At 41.7% G+C, this 15,725-nt stretch overlaps 1 protein-coding gene across 1 annotated transcript in view; it reads right to left on the bottom strand.

The window, feature by feature from the left end:
* Positions 1–15,725, bottom strand: part of LHCGR (luteinizing hormone/choriogonadotropin receptor) — a 53,396-nt gene that overhangs the window by 24,710 nt on the left and 12,961 nt on the right. The window contains exons 2-6 of the mRNA XM_019719178.3: positions 10,800–10,871; positions 8,782–8,856; positions 7,387–7,461; positions 5,812–5,886; positions 5,646–5,723 (exon numbers count right to left, since the gene is read on the bottom strand). Of these exons, the coding sequence (XP_019574737.2) occupies positions 5,646–5,723; positions 5,812–5,886; positions 7,387–7,461; positions 8,782–8,856; positions 10,800–10,871 (375 nt within the window). The remainder of the gene's footprint in view (positions 1–5,645; positions 5,724–5,811; positions 5,887–7,386; positions 7,462–8,781; positions 8,857–10,799; positions 10,872–15,725) is intronic.

Below are 15,725 nucleotides of genomic sequence, written 5' to 3'. Positions count from 1 at the left end.
CTTACCAGACTCACACAATAGAATGCACTGTATTGTTTAGATTAAAACAGTAGCATCCTTACTCTGGAGAAATTACAAATGCAAGTGGGAGACCTCATGTTGTCAGGCGTGCACGATGCGTTTTGCCCTTTAAAACATCTGGAGAGTCACTTCAGATAACTTTCTTCCAAAACACCATGGTGTCAGAATTAAATAAGAAGGGCTTCCTTTGCTTTGAGGATGCTGTCACAGGTACAGAAAAGTATTTCCCTCTCCTCTCCTCTATTACAATAGTTGCACCTTATTTTAAAGCATTGTCTAGGTTCTCTATTCAAATACCAGTCATTGTGATTCAGACAGAGAGAATGGCACCTTTTTATTCAAAATAAGATTCAGGCTTTAGAACTTAACCACGGATGATACTCTAATTCTGAATGCTGCCTTATAACAAACTCCAAATATTCCTGGGGCTCTAAAAGCATTTCTTGGGTTATATTAACATTCTGTCATAGTTCCCTCTTGGATCATGTAGCCACCTACTTTTTGGATGATTTCAAAGAAGAAAGCTTAATTTATGTGAACAGATCCTCAGGGTCTCAGAAAATGGCCCCCATTGCTGAAGGGCAAAGCATACTATTTTAGAATATATACCCTGTGGTGGTACATCTATAAGCAAATTTTTATCAAACAGCTATACAAACACCATCCTAAAGAAGAGGGGTCCTAAATTCACTACTGTCTTCTCCATGTGGTACTTTGCTGCAGTCCTTTTATATCTGAATAATTCCTCTGTATAAAGACCCCTCTCTAGTGGACACCCTGGCAGTGGTTGTGTGGACAACTGTTGCTGGTCACTGCCCTGTGCTACCTTGACTCCAGTTTTGAATGTTCATTAGGATTCCCCCATTTCTGTGGGGCTCAAGTCTCTATGGCAAGGGGTCCCCCTCTCTGATTTGGGTATACCTCCTGCTTTTCTGCAGCACTGGAGTTTTTATGTTTCCTTCCACCTCATCCAAGTTCACGTCAGCTTATATGACTTGACCATGAGTAATAATAAAGAGGTGACAGGCATCCAACAGAATGATGACAGCAATGGATTATAATATGTTGAATAAAATTTTTGACTATTCCATGTTCCATAGTAATCCTTAACAAGAGAAAGGGTATGAGAGAGAGGAGAAGATTAAAAAAAGGAAACTTCTTTGTTACAGAAGAGTGCTGGCTGATAAATGTAGAGGAATGGTAGACTATAAAATTACCATTTTGTAACTCCCATTGTAATAACAATAATCAACAGATGCCAAAACCATTGGATGAAAGGTTGTTGGCCAAGTGATAGTCACACAAATGCAAATTATCCCACCGTGATTTACTTATTAACGACAAAGGGAAGTATGCATCCTTATGAAGAAGAGGTCTAGCAGTTACTATCTTAACTGACTGGCCAAGGAGTGGGACAACGTGACACGGTGTGCCTCCTGGTTTGATGCCGTGGGAGAGACACAACATCTCCTTTGCAGTGTTCCTGCAGAAATGTTGACCTGGATCTAGTCATGACAATACAGTCAGACGAATCCAGACAACTGGCCTGGGTCCCTCAAAGTAACCAGTGTCATATAGAACAGAGGAACGTGGGGGGCAGTTCTTGGGGGGTGAGGTTGGGAGGAGTAGGGACATAACAAAAATGCATAAACTTTGGATTCTGAATTTAAAAATAAATCTGTAAAGACATTTTCATTTGAATATAAACTGTAGGTTGGATTATATCCTTAAATTCATGTTTATTTTCTTAGTTGTAATGGTGTTGTAGTTATGTAGAATGTTTTGGGGAGATACATGCTGAAATATTTAGGTATGAAGCGTCATGTCTATAAACTTCTTTTGGATGATTTGCAAAAAGGGAAATATGTTGTATATACTTACATAGAGTATATAAGAGATATATAAGTGTATATAAGATAGAGTAGATGTGACAAGCTGTTAACAATAGGTGTATCTAGGTAGGGTATATAGGGGAGTTCACAGTACTGTCCTTTCTATTTGTCAGTGGAAAGACAAATGAAAAGTGACTGCAATTACCAGTTAAAAATTTCAAAATAAAAATCTTTAAAATGAGATGATGTGATACAGTGTTTTCAGGATGGTCTAAGACAACTGGCTCGGTGAATGTTAGCTTTTAATTGTGGAAGTGCAGTGTAGATGATATAATGTGATTGCATTTGCACAAGGAGGTATTAATAATCCCATCGGATACAGAGACAGGCACGTTGAGGTGACGTGACTTGACTAAGGCTGGTTACATGCAGAACCAGGACTAGAATTCAGGTTCTCTATTGCAATGCCCTGCAGTCTCTTGACCTGTGGCTTGTCACAGGTGCAGCCTGGAATCTTGTCATCCTTTGCCAGGCATCCTTTCTTTGACGGGTCTTAGAAAGTTATTCCTTCTCCTTGTGGAATTAAGATGTGAATCAATGTTGTTTCCTTTCTGAGACTGGTATGACCAGTCATATCTAGAATATTTTAAAGGTGGTGTAGCCAAATCCTGTTTACCTACAGGGGACATTTCAAGGTGGCCACTTGAGGAGATTTAATGAAAATCCAAACTGCTATAAAGGGACATAAGAGTATAATGTACAGTTTTAGCATTAGCCCCACTGAGCTTCTCCAGCATCAAGTAAAGTGTTTTGTTTTCATTAAATGAGCTCACAGTTGGTATAGATTTGGGTAGGGGGAGGGCAGGAAAGCTTCAACAAAAAGCAAAATCTCAACAACAACTAATGAAGAGAGAAGGCTTGCTTTCATTATTTTCTAATTAGGGAGTTGAACTTTATAGCTGAGAAAATAAGGCTTTCCTCTTTAAGTATAATACCCTTTCTCCAGCGGGGTGCTCCACAGGATCCTTCACTTACAGAAGGGCCCATTCAGCTGAGAACAAGAGCCAAGCAAATGACTGATCTCTCCCCTTCCAGATGAAGGCTTGAGAGGGAGGAGGGGGATGGAAGCACAATGCCTCGGAGGGCTCTCTGGGAGAGATGGAGCCTCAGTCCTCATTAACTTCAGAGGTGGGGCAATTGGGCCCTGCTAGTAGGCACCATTAGCCTTAAAATCATAACTAACAAATTAATGGTCCCAAAATGAAAATACCATGAAGCTCCTGTGTGCACATGTTGAAACGTGATGTGGGAAAAGGCATCTTTGGTTGTCCCTTGAGTTTGGTAGAGTAGCCCAGTCTTGTGAGCTTGTGGAACCCTTTGGATTATCCCTAAAGTCCTTTTCTTTTTGATCTTCCTCCAAGTCTTCGGCCCTTTCATTCCTATTCTGCTCTACACCATCACTGTACATTTACCTGGGAGGAGTACCAAGCGGTTCCGGATTATTTTTAGATGTAGGGAGTCTTGGATATTTGTTCTCTTTCAATAAAGACTACTCTGTTGGGTGGTTTCTTCTTAATATATTTTCCGGTGTTACTGCAAAGCCTTTAACCCCTTATCCTGGCACTCAAGACCCTCTGCAATCCAGTGTCCCCTCCGCTCCTTTTTATCTAAATGTAGTGTTTGTCTAAACCTATTTCCCAACCCTTGAGCAGGGTGTGTACTACCAGAGAATGTGCTTCATCCTGTTTTCCTCCTTCCCACAGCCATGCTTTGGCTCATGCTATCCCCTCACTTGGGTTACTCACTCCCCTTTTCTTGATGAAGAAGACCGTGACTCTGGAGCCAAACTGTCTGGGTCTAAATCTTAACCTTGAGGAAATTGCTAAACCTCTTAATGCCTTGGTCTCCTTATCTAAAAATGGGGCTGATAGTCCCTACCTCATAGGGTTGCTATGAGACTTAAATGAGTTTTTAAAAAAGTACTTAAAAAAAGTGCAGGCATTTAATAAATATTACCTAAATATTACACGTTACTGATTCTATGCGGTCTAACTCAAGTCTCAGCTCCACTACACAGCCTCCTCTGATTGCTCCAGCCCAAGAGCACTTCTCATTTCTGTGTACCACACACTCTCACGGTGAATATATACTGGCTAGTATTATTCTTTTATTATTTCATATTTTCCTCATTGAGATTATGAGCTACTCAAGGGCATGGATCTTATATGTCTTTTGTGGTCTCAGTAAAGACGTGGGAAGACCCCAAATCCTAAGGCCTGCGGTGCCCCTCCACTCAGTGTTTGCTTTGTAAATACCCTGTTTCCGACAGGATATGATGGATAAGTAGTTCCAGATCCATATGTAACAGTGAGTCAGAAACACATTTAGAAACATCTGGAAGAGCTGTTGTGTGGGAGAAGTGGAGGACTAGAAAAACTGTAGAAAATTTTTTCGTGAGGTCCACAGTCTCCATTCTGGTGTTCAAGAGCTGCAAGTAAAGACTTTGAGTTATTTTGAAATTTTTGTTTGTTTGCTGCTCTGTATTCTTTTGATTGCAACACTTTCAGTTGGGGCTACCTTGGTCACAACTTCGTAACATGACAATTACGTGCTGGATTACACCTAAGCAAAGTAAAAGCACTATACAAATGCAGTATACCATTGATACCAAGTTTTAGAATCCATTGATGTAAAAGAGAGTTCTCTGAGACGGTCTCTCCTCTTGCTTCACAACTATTCCTCATTGCAGGGTCATCCAATCCATACTCTCTTCTTCTTTCTTTAAGGGCAAGCTCATTTATTGCCTCATCACGATCCTGCCATAGGCTATAACCAAGGCAGAAAGAGTGAGAGGGATATGGCTGTGTGGAGCAGAACTGAATATGGGTCACTGGGCTTTGGACAGAAATGAGACATGGTGCCCTGGATGGTAGGTCAAAGGAAGGTGACCCACGTGAAGATGGCAGGTATCCCAGAGGGAAGGAAGTTAGGCAGGTGTGTAGCAAAGAGAATGACTTGGGTTCTCTTAGTACAATGCCTCTTCCTCTTTAATGTGCGTATGAATCACGTGGCATCTTGCAAACTTGCAGATTCTGAGTCAGTAGGTCTGGGATGGGCCTGAGAGTCTGCATTTCTAGCCAGCTCTCAGAAGATACTGTAGAGGCCAGTCCACCGGCCGCAGTTTGAATAGTACGGCCTTAGGAAAGAGCATGACATGGGTAGGGCCCTTGAACCTGGTGCCCTGATCAGTGCTGGTCACATAAAAAGACATTTCAAGTATTAAGCGATGTAAGAAATGGGCCTTCAGAAACAAAAGTCAGCAGGTTCCCAGGGGAAGGTAAAAAATCAGAGACAGAGGGAGCGAAAGCAGTGTCCATTGATCAACTACTCTGACTAGATGGAGAATATCCTTCCAAACTCTTCTCAATTGAAACTTGAAATTTCTATGCTCTCTTTTAACCAGAGCAGCCATTCCCCTCCAGGCTGTCTTTTCCCAGCTTCAAAGCATTCCACTGATGCAATGAACAATTTCATCGGTTGGAAATTTGGTTACTGTAAATCCTCAGGGCCCATTTGATTAATTTTAAACCGAATGGATTGGTTTGTTGTCATGTGAACATATGACCCAGCTTTGATCCCACACTACTCCTCTCACCCTTGGTATTTTAGGTCCAAAAGTATGTCATCAGCAAGTGAGGGATGTGGTAAAAGATGAGAAAGAGCTCACCTTAAGTTAGAAGTGAGAACAGCAGGACGCTATATGGTAGAGCGTGAATTTGGAAGTTTACTCACAGTGTTATGGATTCGTTATTCATCCCTTGAAAAGCATTTCCTGGTATGGTGGTGATGTGTAAGTTATCACAAATTTCCCTTGAGGAATGAAATGAGAAATATTTACATTCCGAATTTCAGCTGCAAATAGGAAACTGTTGTGCATAGCAATCAGCCTGGTACTTACAGAATGAAATTAAATTCAGAGGAGAGGATCTTCGTAACATCTGGAAGCTTTCGGATGCCTGTGTTACAGATGCTCCTGTGATTTGGGCCAGGGTAGGGATGTGGGCAGACAGTAATAGTGACTGTTACACTAAGGCATAAAGATAAAAACAGTAGAAAGGCATTTTGCAAATACAGAGAAGAGAGAGGCTTCAGTGGTGGGTTAAATTGAAGCACATTTTATTACACAAGAATGGAACTCCTTTAGCGGAGTCCAGGCATCTGGGTTTCCCCCAACCGACTTCTAAATTCACCAGTCGTGGACTGTGGACAACTGCTATGAACTGCCTGGCACCTGGTGACACAGAAAGGAGGCCAGATTTCCCTTTTGCCTCTCTCTCTGGTTCCCTTCCTTACTTGTTACCCCAGCTCACCCTGAATCCTTGCCCTGTCTGTGGCTGCTGACAGCAGTGTGGGCTTAGACTACAGTGTGTACTGGGGTTGAGGGAGTGTCACTGTTTTGGGGGGTGAAAATGTTATTTAGTGAAGACAATGATTCTTAGAGAACAAGGAGCTGCAATCTTCAGATTTGGTTCTGGGATTTTCTTATATTTTTCCAAAGTGGTGAATGCTGAGATCCTTATGTGTTCTGTAGATGTTGAAGGTTTAGAAAAGCAGAACACCTGGGTTAGGAATCACTCAGCCTTGGAGCTGCTAGAGGAGCCGTGCCAATGCTGGCAGCAGCTCCTATAGGGGCCCCAGAGTAAGATGACGTGGAGCACCAGAGAGAAGATGTCCCTCCCCCACTTTCTGGTTTTTTTTTTTTTTTTTTTTTTTTTTAGGTGATGAGGGTTGTGGACTTTTCCTCCATCAGATTTTATAAAATTTAATTAATCAGGAAGAAGAGAGAGAGGACATCTTTGTTAGAGAGATTTAAATTTTTCTGTGTGAAAAAGCGATTACTTGATCACTTGAGAAGATTCAGACTAGTGATAAATTTACAGATTGTATCAAATGACAGGAATTTTGGTATTGCTGGCAAAACAATGAACCTGCAGGGCTACAGTGTACTCATAATTCTAATTAGTGGACTTCATCAGATTTACTGGGAAATAGAAAATGATTTAGTTTATATGGCACAGTGGCTGCCTGAAGGCAATAGTTACAAAGTTTTCACTTAATGAATGAACAAATGAGATAAAGGAGAATGGTAATTCTCAACCAGGGATGGGCGTCAAATCAGAATTGCCTCTCCCACTTTCACCCATCCTCTGTCCACATCACCACCTCACCTTAGAGATCTGATTTATCTTTTTTAAACATAAATTATCTTTATCTTTATCACCACTTCTTTCTAAATCACTGCAAAGAGGTGACAGTCTTCTCAGGTGTTTGGACAGAGAAAATGTTGGGACCCACGTACAGGTACAGCACACTGGCTGCAAGAAGTGCTGATTAAATCAGAGGGCTGAAGGTGGACATTCAAATAATGCTAAATATATGGCTAAAATGATTCTTCCCAACTTTTTAATTGTTTTGATTTCCATCAGATACCCATCTTTCCGGCCCCAACTGCTTAAAAAGGAAAATTCCTCACAGGTATTTTAACCGGGGGAGATTTGTAAAAGCTGCAGGTTCGATGTAGACCAGGTTTTTGGTGTTCTGGATCAGTCTGTAAAGGGAGAGAGAAAAACAGGCCGCAGTTACTAAAGGCGTGTTGTTTGGAATGCGTGAGACCATGGTCACCAGAGAATGCTTGCCGAAAATGGCGTCAACAAAATCAAGTGCTTGAGAGGAGCTCCTGAGACCCCGGGGATGGAAAGAGCATGGTAAGGGCCCGTTGGCTATTTCCAGGAAGCTCTGCTCTTAACCTTCTGCCAAGGCTACACTGTCATCTCCTGAGAGAGATTCGTGTTTTTACTTCCTCTGTAGTCCAGCACCACTTGCCCCTTGGTTGGACATACTTATAAGTTAATTGGTCTCCTTAGATAATTGGCCCATTCATAGGGAGGCCTTAGGGTAGAGTGGAAAATGCACAAGCTTTGAAGAAAGACAGGTTGGGGTTGAATCCCAGCCCTGCCATTGTCTAAGGAGCCGCATTGGTCAAGTTACCGACCTCTTTGAGTCGCCATTCCTTCCCCTGAGAAAAAGGGATATTTATTCCACTTTACAAGGTCACTGTGAGGATTAAATGACACAAGTCAGAGGAAATAAAGGCCATGCACAAATGCTCAAAAACTGTTTGTTGCTGACATCCTTAGCTTTCTAAGACTCCTGTGCAGGCAGAGTTTGCATATGCTCAGGTTGGGGCCGAGCAAGAGGCCTGGTTTAGGAGCCACATGACCTGATTTGTAGTCCCAGCTAACTTGCTGTGTGACGTCAGGCAAGTCAGTTAACCTCTTTGGGACACAAGTTCATCCTCTAAAAACTGAGTTAAGCCAGTCTTCTCTCATCCTTTATGTAAATCGGAGGAAAAGGATAATTTGGAAAGGATGATTTTAAAGAATCGATTCTAAGACATCCTAATAATGACGACAAACCCAACATATACGTGCTCAACACAGGGCTTTTACATGGTAGGTATTCGAGAACCATTTACTGAATGAATGAGTATGCTCAAACAGCCCCCAATTAACTAATCCATGATCTCTAAGCTTCTTTCCAAATTTTCCCACCACCCCAGGGTACTTCATACCCTCCCTTCCATAAGGTAAGAGCTACTTGGCAGGACTCCACAATGTCAATTTTAATTTCCAACTTTGTGTTGTGATGTTTCAGAGTTTATACAGCTCTCAGGGAGAAGCAGTTGTCACCATGGCAACCTTCAGGCCACTGCAGAGCGAGAGATTAGTGCCTGCCCAGAACTAGTAATTGCTGTAGTCTTTTCCTCTTGGATTCCTAGCAGTGGATGCTTGAATACAAATACCGAGTGGGCTCCAGCCAGTGAGAGTAATAGTGCACGGCAATAAACGATCTGTTAGCTGATGCTTACATTTCAGACAAATTGAGGAGGTTGTCAAAGGCATTAGCTTCTATCTTTTCCAGGGAATCACTCTGAGAGATTTCACTAGGGGAGAGAGAGGGAGAAAAAAACAAATGAAGAAGAAACGTGAAAGAAATGACTATGTCTGCATCATAATAGGCTGTGTATGTGGCCCAGCAACTGGGGCCTCCACTGTGCCCTTTTCCAAAAGAACGGGGATGCCCTAAGCTGTCCTCACATCATAAAGTGCCAGTGTCTCCCTTTAGGAGCACTACAACCCAGGTGCAATCGAAATGCAAGTTTCAGTAACCCCTGTTCATGTGAAAGGTTTTTCTTTGTTTTGTTTTTTTTGCCTTGTTTAGTCAGATTTTTAGAAGTGGACAGTCACTTTCAGAAAATCTAGTCAGATTCCCTTGTTTTACAGCTTTGAAAACGGAGGTTGTTTTAAGAGGAGAGGCACCTAGTGTTTATAGGAAGATTTTAGGACCAAGATCAGGATATCTGGGTCCACAGTGCCGTCACTCTAGTGAGGTTTTAATTTGGTTTGAATTCATTGTGTCATAACCCTCCCCCTTGCCCCAAATCCTGTTCTGAGGCAATTGCACCGTGGTCAACTCCTGCACCTAGTGTCTTTCTTGGGTCGTAACTGTCTGTTTCTTTTAGTGTTCGTCTCACTCTCTTAGCAAATTAAGGACAAGGAGCATGTCCTATTCACTTCTGAATTCCTGTGGCCTCATAATCCTGGCACATTGAGTATGAATGAATGAAATTAATGAATGAACTGATTTTTTTAAAAAAGACACAAAAGTAAAGGAACCATTTTTGCCATATTACCACCCTCAAGCATGTAGATAATGCTAGTGTTACCCGAAAATCCCAACATAAGCTACCATTTGCTGCCAGCTGAGAAAAAAGTCTCCAATTTACAAATTGTACATTGGCGCGTTTCTAAGGTTAACTTTCAGCTGAAGCCTTTACACTTGATGAGAGCTTTAGCCCACAGCAAGACCTAGCCTAAGGCAGTTAATGTCTTTTATGAACAACACAGTAATGGATCAGCCCTGGGCTGATTCATCTTATTCCCACCTAATGGTTTGCTTATTTAACTGTGGCTGCTTTTCTCACTAGGAGGTCTTAATGCTTTAGAAGTTCTCAAAACTCAACATTCAAATTTGAGAGCAGAAGAATAAGGGTTAGGTTCAAACAAAATGACATTTCTATAACCTGCAGGGATGTCTTATAATATGCACTAATTGTTAAGGAATTATTTTTAATATTCTCAGATTGCTTGCTAATATCCTAAAGAGCAGTCAGAGGTTCCTCAGGTTGCTTTGACAGCCCAATGGATTGTAAAGATCAGAGATGCTCTCTGGAAACTAAAAGGCCCCTTATATCCTTTGACTCAGACTAACATTAAGGAGGATGCTGGAATCCTGGAGGCCTGAGAAAGACCCCTTTTTGGGATCTTGGACCGTAGAAGCTGAGACCCAGGGACAAAGGGCTAAAATTACATCTGACAAAAATGTGAGATCACACTGCCTCATCAGGCTGCTTTACACTCTGATAAATGCCTTTTATCAATAAGGCTATAAATATTGTGTTTTTGTCAAATGCTTATTATATTTTAGATACAAAGATTATCTTCTCATGCACAATAAACTTTCAACACATTTTCTTCTATGTGGTTGTTACCTGAAAATGTGACATGAGGGAATAACTGCTCTAGCAGGAGAATTTTTATGATTGGAATCTATGTTTTTTTCTACTTGAGAAGTTTATCATCACTTACCAAAATGCATCCAGTTCATCGAAGCAAGGTTAATTATCTCGATTTTAATGACTCTTGAAAATCATACCTTTCTTCAAAGGTCCCTAGATATTATTGTATTAAAAAGATTCAAGTGTTAAGGTTTCCTAAACACAGTTTCTTTCCTAGAAAAATTATCCCCTTTCAACTATGCTTTCTCTTAGAAAAAAATTTATTATTCCAATTATGAATGTCTTTTGATATGCAGCATCTTACTTACATTTTTACGACCTCATTAAGTCCTCTGAAAGCTTGAGATGGGATTACTTTGATAGGGAGATAGGTGAGTGATCTAGAAAAGAAAAAAGGAAAGCCAAGAGTTAAGGATTTAAGACTGGGTGCCTTTTAAACTCATGGATAAAATGTGTGTGTGTGTGTGTGTGTTGTGTGTATGTGAGACTCCAGAGTTCCCAACAACTGGATACAGGTTGAGAATTCTAACTTACATCAGTAAAGAGATCTGTCACGACTTATTCTTGGTCTTTATCAAAGAATCAAAGAGTGTGTAATTTTGCAGTTAAGATCCTGAACTTTGGCGTCAGACACACCTGGGTTCAAATCCCCGCTCTCTCACTACCTGGCTCTGTGACCCTGAGCATGTTATTTAAGTCCTGTGTTTCAGTTTCTTCACCTATAAAATTCAAATAATTCCTATTTCACAGGGTTGTTATGATGATTAATGAAGATAACGCCTGTAAAGAACAGGGCTTGGCACCAAGAACATTGTAAATACATAGTTCTAGAGTGGCCCTGTAGGCTGGGTTGGGAGGGTGGAAAAGAAGCTACGTTGGGTAGAGTGGAGAAATGACTGGTAAAAATACAACTGGAAACCAAGCAGACAAGAGAAGGGAGGGTGGGCGAAGAACATACTCCACCCTCTTCAGGCAACCTGTTTCAGCATTATCCCAACTAGAGCTCCGATGGTTAAGTCACGTGGGCAGCTCATGCCATTTTGGGAAACCCCTATAAAGCATTTCCTTCAGGCACTCGTTTATATCCAGAGGAACAATCTAAGTGTTCTTGAATTGAGATTAAAATTATGCATTTTATAAGAGTTGAGAATAGAGCTATCACTCAGCAACAACAAAACTACGCGTGCTCAAGGAACCTGGGGTTAAGGTAACTCTGGAGAAAGCATCTGCCAGGCACCCTCAACCCCCAGAAGCTAACATTTATCAAGCTTCTACAGTAGTTTCAGGTTTTAGCCCAAGGATTGGCAGAGAGGAGGGGAGTGGACCGGGACGAGATGCGAATATCAGGAATGTGAGAACAGAGGTGGGAGATGCTGCCTTGTTTTTCATGTGTCTCTGCAGCAGAGACCCCGTGAGATGCCAGGAAAGAACATCTGCTCCATGAAGAGCAAATATGAATCAGTGAGATGTCTCACAGTCCCGGGAGAGAGTTACTACTGGTGTGAGGTGCTGTGTGACTGATGCACACACACTTGTAACCTTGCTTTACCCACCCGACAATGCAGTGAGGTGGCATTCCCCATTGATAGCAGAAGAAGCTGGATCACAGAGAGGTTAAATAACCTGAACAAGGTAACATGAGAGGAGACTGAGTCCAAATGTTCTTTGACCTGTGCAATATTGGGCTGGAGTGTGATTCCTAGCCTGCCCGCTCTCTTTATCCCCCAAGTTTATTGAGGAATAACTGACAAATGTAATTGTATTATTTAATGTGTACATGATGATTTGATATACACATACATTGTGGAGTGATTAATAAGAGCAAGATAATTAACACATCCTTCACCTTACATAGTTAATTTTTGTGTGTGTGTGAGTCTGTGTGTGTGTGTGTGTGTGTGTGGTGAGAACACTTAAGATCTACTGGCAGCAATTTTCAAGTATACAATACTGTTTTATTAACTATAGATACCATACTGTACATTAGGTCCTCAGAACTTACAACTGAAAGTTTGTATCCTTTGACCTATATCTTTCCATTTCTTCTCCCCCCAGCCCTTGGCAACCATTCCATTTTCTGTTTCTATGAAATCGGCTTAAAATGTTTTTGTTTTAGATTCCACATATAAGTGATAAATACCATACAGTATTTATCTTTCTCTGTCTGGCTTATTTTACTTAGCATAATGCCCTCCAGGTTCATTCCAAGCTGTCACAAATGGCAAGATTTCCTTCTTTTTTATGACGGAAAATATTCCTGTGCGTGTGTTTGTGTGTCACATTTTCTTTATCCATTCATCTGTTGAAGGACATTTAGATTGTTTCCATGTCTTGGCTGTTATGAATAATGCTGCAGTTAACTAGGGAATGCAGATATCTCTTCGAGATAGTGGTTTCATTTCCTTTGGATATATACCCAGGTAACCCTCTCTCTCTCTCTCAGTGAGCGTGGTGGAGGGACCACCTTGCTTCTCTTGAGAGAAGGCATGTCACACTCTCGCTATTACTCCTGCAATGCAGCTTACGAGCAGTTCCTCTCTAGGGGCTGATGCAAAGAAGTTTCATTTCAGGAAAACACTTTCTCTCAGTAGTCTCTTAGAGCTGGTACAACCTTGAGGAAGTGATCCAACTTGGTCTTCTGAATCTATTCCTGAAGACAGCCCCATCAAGCACATCGTTCAATACTCAAACTTATTTACCAGGGCATCCGAGAGGAACAGGGACAGTGGGGGAGAAATCTTCTTACGATGGCATGTTTGCTTCCTATATTTCTTCTGGAATCATGTCTGCTTGGCTTACTGATTAAAAACACAGTTTTATAGCTCTCTGCACTGCCGAGTCAATAAATTTCCAGAAGAGAAAGCTGTATTCTACTGTACCCCATGCAACATCAATAAAACTGACAGCCAAATTCTGATTCCAGAATCTTTATTGCTGGGGATAATGCAGTGCAGAACATATTTTGGAGAGTGTTTACATAAAAGCTTAAGCTGAACCCTTCAGAGCCCTTTATTCATGCAAATGGAGAGCAGAAGCTGGAACCTCTCGGGCAGGCAGCCTCCTCCTCCATAAGGGAGCACAGTGTGGCTCTCAGGAGAGCAGTTTGGCTCCGATTGGACCCGGTTGGTTGTTGGAGCTTTTGATTGATGTAGCGATGAAGGATGAGGCGCAAAGGTCGGACAGAAGAGAGAGAAGCTGTAGACCCTGCACTGGCTGTCCCCAAAGACTAGGAACAGCCCTGGTGCAAGATGAAATTTGGCACCTGATGTTGATGCCGCAGAGCAGGAAAGGCAGAGTGAGAGTTCCCACTGGGATCAAAAAGCCACTGAGCCCACAACAGGGGGCTTTGTGCGTGTGGCTAGGGCAAGATGGAGGCCTGGCGGCCAGAGAATGGGGAGAGGGCAGGAGCAGCAAGCTTTTCACAGCAGATGTGTTCTCATGAAGCAAGTTGGAGAATGTGGTTCTATGAATCCAAACGGTTTTTTCCACTGGCTTATATCTTTATTATAGAGATGGCATGTCTTCGCTTCTGACGTGTCTTTAATTGGCAGCAGATCCTAAGCAGTCAGGTGTCTGTCTCCTGTATTTAAACATGTTCACATGGCCCACTGTTTGTTCATAATCACTTGAATGTCCTCCCTTTGAAGGTGCTTTCTTCTTTGATGGATGCGTCTGTGATTCTTTCCACGAAGCCAGAAACTTTTGGCAATGTAAATGATTGTCTCAATTACCCCCGCTATTCTGCTCCTGCATACATCCCAGAGAAATTCTCACTCTGATACTTAAGGGAAACTGTGCAAGGATTTCTGCACAGCATTGTGGCATCGGGTGGGTTGGAGGTAACCTGGGTGTCCACTACTGAGAGAGGGGATGATAACAGGTGGACAATACAGACTGAACCAATTGGTCAGCTGTTAGAAGTAAGGGTTTAAAGGCACAGAGAGCAGCATTGTAAATCTTAGAATCATCGTGCTAAGAGAAACAAGTAAGAAATTATATATATGTATACACACACACACACACACACACACACACACACACATATATATATATATATATATATATATATATATATATATATATATAAAATGCTACTTGCAGAATTAAAAAACATGTATACCAAACATTAGACATTTTAAAAGAAGACATATCAACATACATTAGTATGGTTGCCTATGATGAGTCGAAAGAAAGTAGAAGGGGATAAAATAAATAACTGAAAACAGAGAGACATTGGGACTTTGAATAGACTGATGATAATGTGACTTGAGTGACGAAATATGATCAACTTAACTCTCTGTACCTAAGAGACAAACGGATAAGCAAAGAAGTTCTATTTTGATGTATTGAGTTCTCCCCTTCTTCCCTTCCCTCCCTCCTTCCTCCTTTTCTTCCTTTCATTTTTTGAAGTTAGACCTATGTGTATTCCAACAATTTTGTGAACTTCAGGAACTCTTGTGGAAAGGTCTAGTTGGTGATACAGAGCAGAAGCCAAGGGGAACCAGTGGGAAAAAAAGCCAACGGCAAGGACACTTCAGCGGCTCAGCTGTCCAGGGACAAGAAAGGGCCTGAAAACTATGCATAAAACAAAGAAAAACAAAAGAGGGACAGAGCCTTTTCTGTCTCAGACCAAGAGGGTGACACTCCCAAATTGTGCATCGCAGGGGGTTGGTAAAGAAGCAGCATTGGTGGGCGAATGTGTGGTCGAACTTGCAGGGTGGAAAGTTCTCTCTGCCTCTAGAAAAGTGAGTTGAGATGGCTGTGGAACCAAGCAGCTGCTTATATTTATTACATTTTCACAGTCCTTTTCACAGTTTTTAAGCTTTGATTTCTAAATGAATGGATGATGTAGCACAGGTGCCACATGGATTATGGCCATCTCACCTTGGCCAAGTGGGTTGGCCACAAATGTTGAAACAAATAGCTAGATTAGATGACAAAGCCTGCCTAAGTTTCATCATTTCTGGAACCTCCCTCTACTCGTGAAGACAAGAGTCCAACAAATGAAGACATACCCAGTAATGAAGTTACCAAATAGATCAACGCATTTAACAGCACAAAGATTTAAAATCATTTGGAAAAGTCCAGACATTCGCATGATCAAAAGGTACTTCATTCCTCAACCCTTCTACCTGTGGGTTAAGGTAGAAGCAGGAGCAGTCTCTACCCCTTGGGATTGGAATGAAGCACTCCCCCAAGTTCTGGGACCTTGTAATTGGTGATGACTCTGGTGA

This window comes from Rhinolophus sinicus, chromosome 2 (assembly GCF_057876585.1).
Source record: "Rhinolophus sinicus isolate RSI-liver-muscle chromosome 2, RSI-T2T, whole genome shotgun sequence".
NCBI lineage: Eukaryota > Metazoa > Chordata > Mammalia > Chiroptera > Rhinolophidae > Rhinolophus > Rhinolophus sinicus.
Note: the sequence above shows the minus strand (reverse complement) of the source record. Positions and strands in the feature narration are given on the sequence as shown.